General features: G+C 36.5%; 1 protein-coding gene across 2 annotated transcripts; it reads left to right on the forward strand.

The window, feature by feature from the left end:
• The first annotated feature begins 241 nt into the window (after positions 1-241).
• LOC136231347 (mitotic checkpoint serine/threonine-protein kinase BUB1-like) lies at positions 242-14,225 on the forward strand. Of its 2 annotated transcripts, none has more exons than XM_066020699.1 (15): positions 242-440; positions 529-664; positions 1,052-1,209; positions 1,320-1,410; positions 2,154-2,264; positions 2,348-2,435; positions 3,002-3,105; positions 3,185-3,256; positions 3,342-3,431; positions 3,518-3,675; positions 10,221-10,275; positions 10,356-10,490; positions 11,369-11,490; positions 12,631-12,862; positions 13,983-14,225. In XM_066020699.1, the coding sequence occupies exons 1-14, from the start codon at positions 382-384 to the stop codon at positions 12,815-12,817; spliced, it is 1,566 nt and encodes a 521-aa protein (XP_065876771.1). In that variant the 5' UTR covers positions 242-381; the 3' UTR covers positions 12,818-12,862; positions 13,983-14,225. The 2 variants fall into 2 exon arrangements, with proteins under 2 accessions (XP_065876771.1, XP_065876769.1); XM_066020697.1 differs by having other exon boundaries at positions 13,987-14,225.
• Positions 14,226-16,415: the final 2,190 nt, after the last annotated feature.

The raw sequence follows: 16,415 nt of genomic DNA on the forward strand, positions 1-16,415 counted from the left end.
TTGGTATTTGAAAGATTTGATATAATAATTAAATAACGAGTCGAATCACAGCAAAACATTCTATGTAAATTTTATGTTAGAGGTAAAATTAATCTTATTGACAATATTAAAAGCAAAATTACACCGTTAAAGAAGAAAATTGCATTTTGAAGAGCAAATTTGAAGCTTATCCTATTTTTAGTTAGATTCTAGTTTAGGGCATGAATATAATTTATCCTCGTCTTCATCTGGAGAAAAAAAAAGAAAAAAAGGTTCAAAATATTTAAAAAACGAACCATTTCCATATTTCCCGCATATTTTTCTACTTCTTGTCTCCTTTTCTGTTTCTTCCAGTAACTAATCGCAGCTTGAAGCAAAAGCATCCAATTGTGTACCACAGTTATGCTCGAAGTCTTCGACGAGAATTTATCTGTTCAAGATCCTCTCTTGCCATGGCTAGTGTACATGCTTCTACTTTTCTTTCGTTCCTATAAAATTTCATTTTCCTCTCTGAAATTCCAGATTTGATGAAATTGGTTGTGATTCCAGGTCGATCAAGAAGGCACTCGATAACAAAGCATTTGGCGGTGACCTTAACAAGCTTCTACTGGACTGTATTCAAACTTTCAAGCACGATGCCAAGTACCGGAATGACCCTAGATTTCTCAAGATTTGGCTCCTCTATGTAATTTTACCTCTTCACTCTGCTCTAAGTTGGAATTCATAGATCTAATTGGCTTATAGAGTAGTTTTGCTAGCTCTGTGATATCGAATTTCTAGTTTTGATGAATTTCCTTTCATTCGGTTGCTCTTTAGTTAATACGAAGTTTCAATTGTGTGGGTTTTTCCTCGAATATAAGATTATCTGTGGGTTTGAGCTGCTTGAGTGTTTAGCATTTACCGTAATGGAGAAAACAAAAGACGCGGGTCATAATTTTCTCAATTTTAACCTGAATTATGCGTTCATATTTTGCGCCTGTGATGTTTATGAGTTGTTATTTTAGTTATTATTTAACGCTGCCATGAAGTTAGAGTTTTGATTGGGTTATTTTGTTTTTGCTGGGTTTCGTAGTTGGAAGGTGTGGAGGATTATGAAACTGTTTTCAAAGAAATGGAGCAGAACAATATATGCAGCGACCATTCATTACTTTATGAACTGTATGCGAGTTTGCTTGAAGCAAAAGGGAATTGGCAGCAAGCACATGTTGTTTACCGGATTGGAATTTCCAGGTCTTTCCCTCTTGTTTCTCAGATCCTTTTGGATGGGTTTTGCTTGCTTTGCTCTTTCTCTTGTATAGAACAGTAGAGGTTTTCTAATTCTGGTTATTTTGTCATTACAGGAAAGCCAAACCCCTTGAGCGATTGGAGGTTGCACACTCTTTATTTCTAGATAGAATTACTCACAGGCTAAAAGCTTTTTCACTTGAGAAGGTACCAAAACTGACGCTGAGAAGAATTAGTGGGTCATTTTTCCTCTGGGCTTTCTTTGTATTTTCTTAGATTGAGTCAAGTGGTATGGTTATTGTTTGTGCAAATCCTCACCAAATTATAGTTGCTTTCTTTTGACTTGTGAGTAAGACCATTTTACTCCTTTGCTTAAAAGAAGTATGTATTATATTCATTATGCAATTAGGGATGCTTAGAGTTTAAAATCCGTTATTACTGATGATGAAGTATTGCATGGTTCTCTAATCCAAATGCTAGATTTAATTTTATTTTGCTAATTTTTGAGAAATGGTGTTTTACTGCATCATCATGCTTTCATGTTTGTTTTTTTGATCCTCGAGTTGATGGATTGGGACCTTGTTCTTCCTTTTTTTCTTGCCTTCCATATTTGTTCTTTGCTTCTTTCTTGGATGTAATCATTGATATAACATCTATGCTTTTACTCCAATTGCTTATCTTTTAAGCACTGTTCTATGATTTGCTTAGTCAAACATCTGCATCGCAGTTAGTCTTGTTTGATGGAAATCTCATATGGACGCCTAATATGATGACATACCTTGTATTTGGTAATTACACAAACAATACAAGTCAAAAAGCCCAGTTAAATTCATCTGGGTTCCCTTCTGTTTCCTTTTGATAAGATATCGTGATTGCAGGTTGCTTCAAATTTATATAATTATATTTGCAGGACATGTAAAGATTGACCATATTGCATCTGGAATTTGCAGATCAATGGTGATGAGTCCATTCCACTGGGGGGGAGTGGTGTTTATCCATGGTCAACCTCCACCAGAGAGGAGCTGTGGAAGAAGATACACCTTGAAATTCTGAGATATGATGTAAAAGAGTTCACTATTATATTTACAGTTTCTTATTGATCCAATATTATCAAATGTTACAAGACCTTTCTTCAATGTTTCAGGGATACCATCTTTATGAAAAGGCTTACCCTGGCAAAGTGAATTTGTCTTCTCTAGGAAATGCATCAAGGAACAAGATAATTAAGATAGGTAGTTCTTCATTTGTGTAGAATTCTGCTTTCTTGTCCCAGTGACAGCTTAAAATTGTGGAAATTAATAGTAACTTTTGTGCATTAAATTTGATACAGTATAACAATGATTTTTAAGGAAAGTTGTGAGAATAAGGCATTTTACATTTGATTTTATCACTAATAATCGTTACAGACATGAAATATTTAAGATTTTGGAACATATATGTTCTACTTGTTTCATACTATTCTATTCTCACATTAGCCCATTAGTTTGAATACCAATGTATAATTACCAAGAAGTTGCAGTATGGAAAGAATGAATTGTAACTATGTAAGTACTGACTCTGTTGGCCGATTAAGATACGTAGTAGCAGATCAAAAATAATGTAGGAATTAACCTTGATTCAAAGCACAGTGACTCTTTTTATTGTGACTAGTTTTTATCAATACGTGTTCATGGAAAATGTTAATTTTGTATATAAGCTATTCAATCTTTCGGTTATGAATTCTTAGGGAGGAATGAATCAATTAAGGGAATTCAATATTTTTTGCTAATCTGAAGTACTGTTATTATATGAATTCAAGGTGGAAAAAACTACCAAATCAAGGGATGTGCTGGTCAAGGTAGCTTTGCTAAAGTATTTAAAGCATATATCACCAATCATCCTGATGATGATGTTGCATTAAAGGTAGTTAATTCCCTTTCTTCAATAAGGATTCTTGATTTGCATTTTTGGATGTACAATATTAATGATATTGTTCTTGCAGATACAAAAGCCTCCTTTTCCCTGGGAATTTTACATCTACCGTCAACTTGATCAGCGGATTTCAAAGAAGCAAGTATGCATTATTCAAGTTTTCATCATTTTACGGTACCCGGTGGTTTAGAGAAGGCTGATGTTATTGGTTCTGCAATTCTACACAGAGACCAAGTTTTGGATTTGCTCATGAAATGCATGTCTACTCTGACTATAGCATCCTTGTCTCTGACTACCTATCTCATGGCACGCTTCATGTAAGTTTATTTTCATGTGAAGTTGCTTCTTATTAGGCAAAATCATATCAAATGAACGTTCTTGAATTGAATCAAATCTTGTACAGGATGTCATAAATTCATATGCTGTCACTGGCAAGTCCATGGAAGAGGTTTTATGCATTTATTATACCACAGAGATGCTCTACATGTTGGAAACATTGCATAGTGTTGGCATACTACATGGTGATTTGAAGCCTGATAACCTACTTGTTCGCTATTCAAGGTAAAATTTGTGATAGTAAGTGGTTGTACTTTGTTGAATTCTACAGAATTTCATTGTTTTTGCTGCCCAGACTAACTAAGAAAGGTGCATCCAAATCTGTTGCATTTTAGAATGTATACTATGGCTTAAAAGAAATATGGTTTTGATGACTGCTCCTGTCCATGCTAGACGGCTGATACTTGTCAAGGAACTAATTGAATTAAAAAGTTAAGTTTAAGGCTTAAGAATAGCTTTTATTATCATGTGTGACACACCCCCTCACACCAATACCCCCGAGCTTGAAGTGTGTACAACACATGCTCATCTTACCATGTGTTGAAATTTAATCAATAAATGGGGTTGATAGGTTTCGAACCCTCGTCCACTTGGTCAAAGAGTCAAGGAACTAAATGAATTAAAATGTTAAGTTGATAGTTAAGGCTTAAAAATAGCTTTTATTATTATGTTTGACACACCCCCTCACACCAATGCCCCCGGACTTGAAGCGTGTACAACACATGCCCATCTTACCATATGTTGAGATTTAATCAACAAATGGGTTGATAGGATTTGAACCCTTGTCAATTAACCAATTAAACTAAAAGGTTAAGCTGGCAGTTAAGGCCTAAGAATAGTTTTTATTATTATCTCTCACAATACTATACAACAACAACAACAACAACAAAGCCTTTGTCCCGAAATGATTCGGGGTCGGCTAACATGAACCATCATATAAAACCGTGAAAATCAAGTCGTGTCAGCGACACAGATTCGCTCCCTCCACTCCGTCCTATCCACTACCATATTTTCCTCAATTCCCAATAACCTCATATCACTCTCGATCACCCTCCTCCAAGTTTGCTTAGGTCTTCCCCTACCCCTCACCACTACATCCCTTTGCCACTCTTCGGTTCTCCTAACCGGCGCATCAAGCGCTCTATGTCTCACATGGCCAAACCACCTTAGTTGGTTTTCTCTCATTTTATTCTCAATAGATGTGACCCCTACTTTTGTCCTAATTATTTCATTACGCACCCGGTCCTTTCTCGTGTGACCACACATCCATCTCAACATACGCATCTCCGCCACCGACATCTTATGGATGTGGCAGTGTTTCACTGCCCAACACTCCGTACCATATAACAATGCTGGTCTAATTGCCGTCCGGTAGAATTTTCCCTTCAATCTATTAGGCATGCCGGGATCACAAAGGAAACCCGTAGCACTCTTCCACTTCGACCAACCAACTTTAATCCTATGAGCAACATCTCCATCTACTTCTCCATCCGTTTGGATAATAGATCCTAAATACCGGAAGCAATCCGAGGCCTGAACAACTCTCCCATCTAGGGTGATTGTCCCTGCCTCCCTACTCCTACGGCCGCTAAACTTACACTCCAAATATTCTGTCTTACTTCGACTCAACTTAAAGCCTCTAGATTCTAGAGTTTGCCTCCATAGTTCCAACTTCATCTCCACTCCTTCTTTCGTCTCATCAACCAACACAATATCATCTGCAAACAGCATGCACCATGGTATACCATCTTGAAGTGAACTTGTTAGTTCATCCATAACGATGGCAAAAAGAAATGGGCTTAGTGCGGAACCTTGATGCACTCCAATCGTAATAGGAAACTCTTCAGTCTTCCCAACACTAGTACGTACACTCGTGCATACTCCCTCATACATGTCCTTTATGATGTCAATATATTTCCGCGAAATGCCTTTCCTTGTCAAGGCCCACCAAAGTACTTCCCTTGGTACCTTATCATATGCTTTCTCCAAGTCAATGAAAACCATATGCAAGTCTTTCTTCTTATTTCGATAGTGCTCCATTAATTGTCTCATTAGATGGATGGCTTCCATAGTTGATCTTCCCGGCATAAAGCCAAACTGGTTTTCCGAGATCTTCACCGTCCTCCTTAGCCTTTGTTCAATCACTCGCTCCCAAAGTTTCATAGTGTGACTCATTAATTTGATTCCCCGATAGTTGGCACAATCTTGGACATCGCCTTTGTTCTTATACAAAGGGATTAAGGTACTTTTCCTCCATTCTGATGGCATCTTATTGTTTCTCCAAATTTTGTTGAAGAACGTCGTCAACCATTCGATTCCTCTTTCTCCCAAACATCTCCAAATCTCAATAGGGATGCCATCAGGTCCTACTGCTTTCTTCAACTTCATCTTACTTAATGTCATTTTGACTTCACCCTTTTGAATTCTCCGCAGGCATTCATGATTTATCATATCGTGATGGATACTTATATCTCCAACATCTTGTTGGCGATCTCCATTAAATAAGTCATCAAAATAGGACCTCCATCGTTCCTTGATATCCTTATCTCCAACTAGGACTTTCTGGTCCACATCCTTCACACATTTAACTTTTCCGAGATCTCGCGTCTTCCTATCTCTCATCCGAGCAATTCTATATATGTCTCTTTCCCCTTCTTTCGTATCCAATCTTGTATACAGATCCCGATTCACCTTTGCTCTAGCATCTCGTATGACCTTCTTTACTTCCCTTTTAGCCTCTTTGTATTTTTCGTAGTTCTCGTCACTCCTACATTTCCCCAATAGTTTATAGGATTCTCTCTTACTCTTTACTGCTTGTCGTACTTCTTCTGTCCACCAAGATGTGTCCTTACCCGGTGGCATACTACCTTTAGATTCCCCTAGAACTTCCTTCGCTACTTCCCTTATACTATGCTCCATCTTATTCCATATCGAATCTATATCTGAATCCATATTGCAAGTCCAAATATCTTTTTTGGTTATCTCATCCACAAATTTTTGTTGATTCTCCCCTTGCAATTTCCACCACTTAATCTTAGTCTCTACTTGAGGTGTTTGTTTTCTTATACATTTCCTACTTCGAAAATCTAGCACCACTACTCTATGTTGGGTTGTCGTACTCTCACCAGGGATCACCTTACAATCAATATAACTCTTTCTCCAAGCACTCCTTACTAAGAAGAAGTCAATTTGGCTCGCATTACCGCCACTCCGATAAGTCACTAAGTGGGATGTTCTCTTCATAAACCATGTGTTCATGATACTCAAGTCATAGGCTGATGCGAATTCCAAAATATCATTTCCTGCTTCATTCTTATCTCCAAACATACCCTCCATGAACACTCTCAAACCCATCTCGCCTAGAACCCACGTGTCCATTGAGATCACCCCCTAGTACCATTTTTTCATCCCTAGGAACCTGTTGCACCACTTCCTCTAAGTCATCCCAAAAAGCTTGTCTTATAGACACATCTAATCCTATTTGTGGCGCATATGCACTAATGACATTCACAACCTCATCCCCTATCACTAGCTTAACACTCATAATTCTATCGCTCTTCCTAGACACCGCTACTACCTCATCAATATACTCCCTATCAATAAGAATACCTACTCCATTTCTACCCGTATCCTTTCCTGAGTACCAAAGCTTATAACCCCAAGGAGCTATCTCTCTAGCCTTGGCTCCAACCCACTTGGTTTCTTGTAGGCATAATATATTTATTCTCCTCCTCTTCATAACATCTACAATTTCAGCTAATCTTCCTGTCAAAGAACCTATGTTCCATGTCCCAAAGCGTAACCTACTACCCTTACCCCTACCCCTACCATTACCGTGGACTAGCTTATTTACCCGCAACCCTTGCATATTTGACACCACCCCCGGGTCCTGGGGTGGCGCGCCGCTTCGGGGCGACGACCTAGCAACCCTTGCACATTTATCACTACACCCGGGTCTAGGAAGTGCAGCGCGTCGCTGAGTAGGGAACGCCCCAACGGTATTTATATTATGGTTCATGTCATAAGATGTGGCTAAGTTTTACGCTGGCCGCCACAAACCTACCGCAACCCTCCTCCTTTGTCCGGGCTTGGGACCGGCTGTAAAGGCCACCAAGTGACCCTCACAGGCGGAGTTATCTCTCACAATACTATAAAAAGGGCGGCCCGGTCGCATTACGCGTCCCCGCTGAGCGAGGGTCCGGGGAGGGGTCCCACCACAAGGGTGTATTGGGGGCAAGCCTTCCCTTGCCAATTTAATTGGCAAGAGGCCGCTCCTAAGACTCGAACCCGTGACCTCTGGTCACACGACAACAACGTTTTACCGTTGCGCCAAGGCTCGCCCTCATCTCTCACAATACTATATGTAATAAAAAAAAGTACTACATAAACTCATAGAAATTTCATCCTTTAAAAAATTCTTATATACTACTCTTGGCAGATCTTTCCATCTATGTTAAACAGAAACTCCTCTTTAGTTGCGTTTCTGCATATGTTGTCATTTTCAGTTTTGTTTCCACTTCTATTTCCATTTCTTGGTTACGTTTTGAAGACTATATTTTAGAAGTAATGTTTCCAGTATTCTTTTCGGTTTCTATGCAACATATCTTTCCATTACACTGATGTCTTTGCCCCAGTAGCACCATTCAAAACAGTATATCCGCCTCAATATCATCTTGAACATTCTCCTGATCAATGTTGAAATACAGTAAAACCTTCATAAATTAATACTCGATAAATTAATAACCTCTTTAAAATAATAATTTCTACTGGTCCCAACTTGGGCCAGTTCAGTAAATTAATCTCTCTATAAATTAATAAAATTTCATGGTCCCAACATTATTAATTTATAGAGGTTTTACTGTAGCTTCTTTTCTTTACAAGTTGTACATAACTCCTAGGATCAGTCATCACTACCTTTCACAATCTCCATACATCATCAATCTCCTCAGGACCGCAGCCATTAATTCTGCTCTATAACTAACAAGAATTGATAGAACATATATTCAGGATGAGTAGAATGTTCAAGATGAGATATTGACAATTGAGGTGGAAATACTGTTTTGGGTTACATTATTGGGACTAAGACATCAGTTCTTGTCACTTATAACCTTACGAAAAGAGCTCGACAGTTGGTAGTGTAGTTAGCAAGCGATACAATATTTAGGCCGGGCTTGTAATTCTTCTTGTTGACACCCACATCAAACTTAGGTACATCATTTCTTGGGTTGTTTCCTATCACAGTAGGACTTGTTTTGCAGCAAGTAATCAATGCATCCACCCTGGTTCACAACACAAGCTCGGATACCAATTGTGACAGTTTGGCTGAATACTAGCATGTAGATATTGTCCTCTTTGATCAAATCCAACTTATTGAGCCTCATCTCATGGCTTTAAAAAGTCTGCATGTATTAGAAATACATTTTACTTTTTTTTTGGTAGGAAAAGGAAAGTAAACAAACACAAAAACACCTAACAAGGGATTAGCCTAGGAAAGCTAACCCCAATCCTATCTTCTAAAAGAAAAGGAAAGATAAAACCAGGGGGGTCAGAAAGGGTAGACACTCCAAGCATCCCGTCATGGCCCGCCGCCGCCAAGCGATCCGCAACACGGTTCTGCTCTCTGAAAATATGACAGAACTCAAAACTCTCAAAGGAAGAGCAAAGCCTTTTAATAGCTTTGATAAGGTTGCAATTCTTCAAACTCATGGCATGAAAATCATTAATCATGTTGATGGCCTCCAAATTATCCGACTCAATAGACAGCCTCTTCACACCAAGCCTACTAGCAAGCCTGATCCCAGTGAGGATGCCCCAGAGCTCAGCCGAGAAGGAGGACCCCACCCCCAAATTCTGGGAAAAACCAGAAAGCCAGGTACCTCCAGCATCTCTGAGAACTCCCCCGGCGGCAATTTTACCATCACCGAGGCAGGAGCCATCAGTGTTCAGCTTAACCACCCCTTCTCTCGGCCTATTCCAACACACAAGGTGGACCTTCTTCCTCAGGGAGGAAGAGGCCAAGGGATCCTCCTTAAAACTATCCATAATCGAGGAGAATTTATTGGAGAAAAACATAACTAAGTTTGGCACAAAAATAGCTTTATTCCCAAAAATCTCCTCATTCCTCCACTTCCAAATTTGGTGACAGATAATGGCAAATAAAATGTCACCATGCTCCATGGAAGACAGAAGCTTACCTCTAACACCATCAGAGAACCAATCATCCACAGGATGGGCCATGAAGGAAGAAAGACAATTGTGAGGAAGAATTTTCCTCCAAACCTCATTTCTGATGTGGGATTCAGTTCTTGTCCCCACCCGTCGAGCCACCCACTCTGGGTCAGGTCGTTCTAGCATCTAAGTTCCACTAGCGTCCACATGTAACCAAAGTTCTGCTAATATTTTAAAAGTGGTGTCTAAATATGTTCTCCCCAATCACCATAAAGCTAAATTTATACTCTTGGTGGCGCAAATGTGAAATCAAATTGATGGGAAATTGACTTGTGTTGAATCTTCGTTAATAGAAAAGGAAATTGCTCCATGTACAAAAACAGAACTTCAATCTTAAGATTGCATGGTTTTATGCATAGAATCTAAATACGTTTACCTCCAATAACTATAAGGCTAAATTTATACTTTATCCCTTTATAACTTGATTGTTTGTGCTTGATTATTATTTTAGAGGTGATGGGATCTTTGTAGATTCAACTTGCTTTGTAAATGACACACTGGTGTTAGGTTTTAGGTGATGTTAATAATTTGCCTCTTTGCAGGGATGATCTTACTGAAGATGGTTTTCTAGACCGAACTGGCCCTTGGGCTGATCAGGTTCAATTAATTGCTATTACTTGTTAGTCTTAACTTCAATTGAGTTATATGCAGTTGCACTTAGGCTGTTCTCTCTGTAGGGCCTGTGCCTAGTTGATTGGGGGAAAGGAATAGACCTACATCTCTTTCCAGATGAAATTGAATTTGAAGGAGATTCCCGGACTTCTGGCTTTCGATGTATTGAAATGCTTGAGAAAAAGCGATGGAAATTTCAGGCCAGTGCTCCTCCACTTCTTGAAACATTCCAACTGTAGTTGCTATCATAGTTATCAAAGGCGCACCTCTGGCTCAAAAGCGCTAGGCTACAGTCATCTCGTTTGAGGTCTTTGATTGGATGAAGGGTTTGGAAGAGTCAGTAAGAGAAAGGTTTGCAAGGGTCAAGAACAAAATTTGCTCTTCACCCTTGCAAACTTTTCCGTGCTTAACCCCTCCAAACCCTTCATCCAATCAAACCTTAAGAAGCCAAAAAATGGCTATGTTGAAGAGGCTTACCCCTTAGTGTGCCCTTTTGAGCCTAGCATCTTGCCGGAGACGTCTAGATACAGATTTAGAAGCTACATGGTGTTATTTAGAGTTCCAAGTTAAAAATAAGATGTTTTAATCTCAACTCTTCCTATCTATATGATTTACGGCTGAAATTAAGTTAGAGTAAAAAGAAAAAATCAAAAAAGGAAAGAAGATTTGGACTACAGAAATATTGCAAAGAACAATAGAAATAAAATGTCGCTCTATTTTGAAGAGTTTAGAAATATCCCAATTGAAGACTTTAATCTTGAAGACTATTAGTTAATTAAATTAGGATTTGTTTAAACTTTTATTCTTTAAATTTAGAATTTTTGTTATGAATTATGATAATGGAAGAGTTAGTAATTAATTTGAAATTTATCTTATACATTTTATGATTAAAATTATAATTAAATAAAATTTAGTATATTACTACATGTTACATTTTAAAACTGTTATTATTATTATTTATGATTTTATATATATATTCTTTTAGTTGGTTGACCTGAGCCTTCAAGGCTCCAGACTCTTTGCACCTTGAAAAACTATGTTATACTAATACTTCGGAATTTCTGTTATTCATCAACAGGTGGACACCTTTGGGCTATGTGCTGTTGTGCATCTGATGCTGCACAGTACTTACATGGAGATTCAAAAGAAAGCATCAACTGATGGTGCCTGCATTTACCTACCAAAAACACCCTTTAAAAGGTATTTTAAATTTGCATGCTGTTTACTCATAAAATACATTTACCGCCTCTGAACTATAGCGTTATTACATTATTAATATTATTATATGTAGTAGTGTTCACCTGGATCCTAAATAGCCAAATAAACGTTGGATCTAGGCTTGTTAAATTTAAGTATTAAAATGCTTTAAATCTTAGCCTAAGATTCTAATAAAATCTAATTTGGTCATTTGGGTCCAGGTGAACATTATGTTATTATATGACCTCTAAACTTTATATTTTGATAGAAAAATCCTTAAACTTTACATGATTGTAACTTTAAGTCCAAATCAACAAAAACACGTTAAAAGATCAACTAAATTATGATTTGGACAATTATGACTACATCGTTAATTTCCTTTGATCTATGTTACCATAAACTATGGTCCAATACCTATTTTACCATTATAGAATTCCTTACGTGCACTTTTTATTCTTTACTCTCTTTATATACAGGGGTAAAGTAGATATTCGACCATATTTTATATTGACATGGATAAAAAAAAATCAAAGATGTAGTCAAACTTGTCTAGATTATAATTTCATTAACTTTTTAACTGATGTTTGTCGATATAAGGCATAATAGCCATTTGGCTCCCTAAACTAAGGCTTCAAGGTCAATTAGGACTCTAAACTATCAAAATCATCAATCAGGTTCTTGAATTGGCTAAAAATCATCAATTGAGTCCCCATTCTAAACAAAAATCTTCAATTGAGGCCTCATCGAAAACCATTCGGTTGAACAGTTTCATACCTTATTTCCCAAACTCATTTTGAACCAACACAGAGATTATTACCGTCTATATCAAATAGTCACAGTTTCCGATTTTAGGACAGGATTAGGACTCAATTGATGATTTTTGCTTAGTTCAAGGACTTAATTGATGATTTTGATAGTTTAGGATCCTAATTGATTTTGAAGCTTTAGTTTAGGGACCCAAATGGATATAATGTCTTGATATAATGTAAAGTCAAAGGAGTTTATGTCAAAAAATAAAGTTTAGAAACATAATGTTAATAACGCTATAATTCAGGAGCGGTGAATGTAATTTCTTTCTCATTATAGAATCACTTTATTGTTATATCCGTCTCATTTCATATTGAATGTAAAATTCACCTACAGATATTGGAATGTTGAATTATGGAAAGAACTCTTCACTAAACTCCTAAACTACAGTCTTCATGATGACAAGAAGTTAGTGCAGAATTTGAGGAAGCAGTTCGAAGATTACCTTTGCTCTAACCGTCAACTCATAAAGAAACTAAAGAACTTGCTGGTTAAACAAAGACTTTCCCTATGTTCTTCTTAGCATTTTCCGAAGTAATTAAAGTTTGGGCAAACACATCATTCAAAGGTGAAATCTCGTACTTAAACTTCGGTTTGAGATCAATATAGGGATAAGTACAAAATTAAACTTTGTGATTTCGTATATTCATAAAGATGTTTTCTTGATTTAAAAGTTTGCAAACAAAAGTTTTGAAAATTTTCACTAAAATTGTTGGTAATCTAGGAGAAAATTAATCATTTTTTTTTTTTGCATTCATATTTTTTTTATATGTTAAGAAGGATACACGAGGGCGAGCCTTGGCGCAACAGTACACGCTGTTGTCGTATGACCGAGAGATCACGGGTTCAAGTCTTAGGAGCGGCCTCTTGCCAAAAAATTGGCAAGGAGAGGCTTGCCCCCAGTACATCCTTGTGGTGGACCCCTCCCCGTACCCTCGCTTAAGCGGGGACATGTAGTGCACCGGACCGCCCTTTTTAGGACGGCGAGCCTTAGTGTAAATGTTGTTGTTGTGTTACTGAGAGGTCACGGGTTCGAGTCTTAGGAGCGGCCTCTTGTCAAAAAAATTGGTAGGGAAAAGGCTTGCCTCCTGTACACGCTTGTGGTGGGACTCGCTTAGCGGGGACGCGTAATGCACCGGGCCGTCCTTTTTTTTAAGAGGGATACACATGTGATAGAAAGAAAATATCTGAAGTTTTGTTTTGGATCTATGGCTCTGTTTGTTTCCCGGAAAATACTGTGTAAGAAAGTGTTTTTTTCATTTCTTAGTGTTTGTTTGCTTAGTAAAATAAGTGAATGGGAAATTTTAAGTTAGTTAATATATTAAGAAAGTGAGGAAAATGTTTTACCTTTTTTAAAAGAGAAATATTTTCTTAACATTTTGGAACTCTACTCCATTTCTTCTTAACTTTTTGAAAACACTAGTCACTTAACACTTCTTTCCGTTTTCCGTTGTAATCAAGCACCGGAAAATATTTTATTTTTCAACATAAAATTTTCACTTACTCAATATTTTTCAAAACACATTATTTGTCGGGAAACAAACAGGGCCTATGTCTCCATATTTTTAAACCATGAGGATATCTTTGCAAATGTACAAAATTATAATGTTTATTTTTGTATTTTTCCAATAAATATAACTTCTTGAATCTTGCTTTCATTGTTCTAACTAACATGTTTCCTTTGAAAGACAGTCCTGTGAAGAAGAGAAGATGGTCACTAGGTTGCTTGTAAAGAAAACATGGTGTTTTTCATTTATCTTGAGGTAAAGATGTATACTATGTTGTGAGTTTGTACTATAACACCAGCTTCCAATAATTTGTTGGGTGATTAATTTATATTTGAATATGTATATATTACATTAGTCAATCTTTTGTTAGTGAGAGTTTTGTTAGAACTATGTACTTAGTACCTTCATCACATTTAAAAAATAAATCAGGTTTCTTTATGTAGTTGTTGATATTTACAGTTTAGATATCCACAATAGTTGGTAACAACCATTATAACTTTTGTTTAGTTAGTAACAAAGTGTAGTAACAACTCACTAGAAGGGATCAATTTTTCAAAATTTTATAAGGTAGAAAGAAGTATTAATTAATAATACGTATAGAAACTGTAATTTTTTAGAACCAAAACTGTAATTTCCTGCATTCTAAAAAGCAAAGTAGGCAGAGACGGTGCCTAACGTGCCAGATCTGTGCTGTCTGTATTCCTCAAATTTTTTGATTTTGGATTTCAGGGAGAAAGTTACCGTTTGTTACTTAATTCTTTAACAAACTACTTTTTATCTCCCTTTATTACTTAATTCTGTAACAAACTACTTTTTATCGCAGCCTATTAGTGATTTATTGTTGCTTAATAACAACAAAACCATACCTACTAGAGAGATGGTCTTACTAATGTGTTACAAAAGGAACTAAACCAGTATACAAATTCTATACAAGATAATAAGTTTGCCTGAAGAAAAAATTGATATGGTTAGTAAATGTTGATCATGCATTAAATTTAATTACATGATGTATATATTATCTTTTTGCGGTGACAAATAACTTGTACTATTATGTATTTTCTATTTTTTTTATTAATAATATTCAGAGTTGGTTAAGTGCGTTAGGGGTGCCAACCTAGTTGGGATGTCTAACCTCTTAATCACGTCTCAATCTTTCATTAAAAAAAAAAAACTTATACTACTATGTCCTTTGTGTAAATGATGATATACTCTACATGAATACCGACATAATATGTTTTAGTTCTCATGGTTATGTTCGTTATGATTATGAACATCTACTAATTCTGCAAGAGTTTTAGAGAAGTAAGCTCAATTAATTTCTTTTGAACCGATCTCATTTTACTTTCACATGGATGATTTCTTTTATTAAGAACTCTGATGCACAAAGAATAATTAAAATAGGTGTAATACATCATTTGCCCCTTGAACTTGGACAAAATAGTTGATTGGCCCTCTGAACTTTTAAAATGTTTCGATAGCCCCCTGAACTTGCATAAAATGTTCAGTTAGCCTCCTGAACTTGCGTAAAATGTAATCAATTAATCTATCGATTGTAAAAAAGTAACTCAAATGCGGAAGATATGTTACACGTGCCTTTTCGTTATTTTTCTTATTTACATCATAGGAATAAACTAGGGTTGACACACATAATGACTTCACAATATTTATGTTGGTTGTTTATTTGAACAAAATTGAGTTTTTCTTTATATAAAATCTTAAATTATAATGAGCTTCAGTTCCACTCATTTTGATGCCTTTTTCGACTTGATCTCGACTGAACATTTAGGTTAGCGGATTCACAATATTATCCTTTGATCCTACATAATCAATAGAGACGACACCTGTTGAGATCAATTATCTAAATGAGTTATGTCGACAACACATGTGTTAATTCTTATCGTTGTACATCAAATTTTTATGATGTTTTAATCGCTGCTTGATTATCAAAGTGTATGCAAATTATGGGCACATGTTTTGGTCATACATAAATATCATCCAATAAGTTAGTAGACACTCTACTTATTCTCTAGTTTTATCCATGGCTACAAACTCAGACTCCATATCGAATCTGATTATAATTGTTTATCTTGAAGATTTCTAAGACCTTACTCAAACTATTAGAGTAAATATATCTATTTGTTATTTTGGAATCTTTTATATCATATATCCAACTTGCATCGCATAATCCTTCTAACACAATAAGTTCTTCTGTATAATGTAATCTGTAATCACAAGTGTACTATAAATACCTCATTATCCTTATTATGACATTCCACTGGTTCTTCCTTGAATTACTCATGTATCTATTTAAATTGCCTATAATCCTCGCATGTTACACGTGGTCAATACTTTCACTTTCACCTTTATTTTTATATAAATATTGGTTAGTGTCGATTGAAGTTCTGGCCTTACTAGAATTATCCTTACGAAACTTTTCAAGTATCTTATCCACGTAATGTGACTGAGTCAAGATGAGATCGTTAGGTGAACGTTTGATTTGGATGTCCAAGATCACGTGCCAAATCTTTCATATCAAACTGTAGATACTCTTTACCATCTTGTCATTACTTCTCACAATGAGTATGTGATCAAAATACAAACACGGAATCATAT

Source organism: Euphorbia lathyris, chromosome 5, assembly GCF_963576675.1.
Source record: "Euphorbia lathyris chromosome 5, ddEupLath1.1, whole genome shotgun sequence".
Lineage (NCBI taxonomy): Eukaryota > Viridiplantae > Streptophyta > Magnoliopsida > Malpighiales > Euphorbiaceae > Euphorbia > Euphorbia lathyris.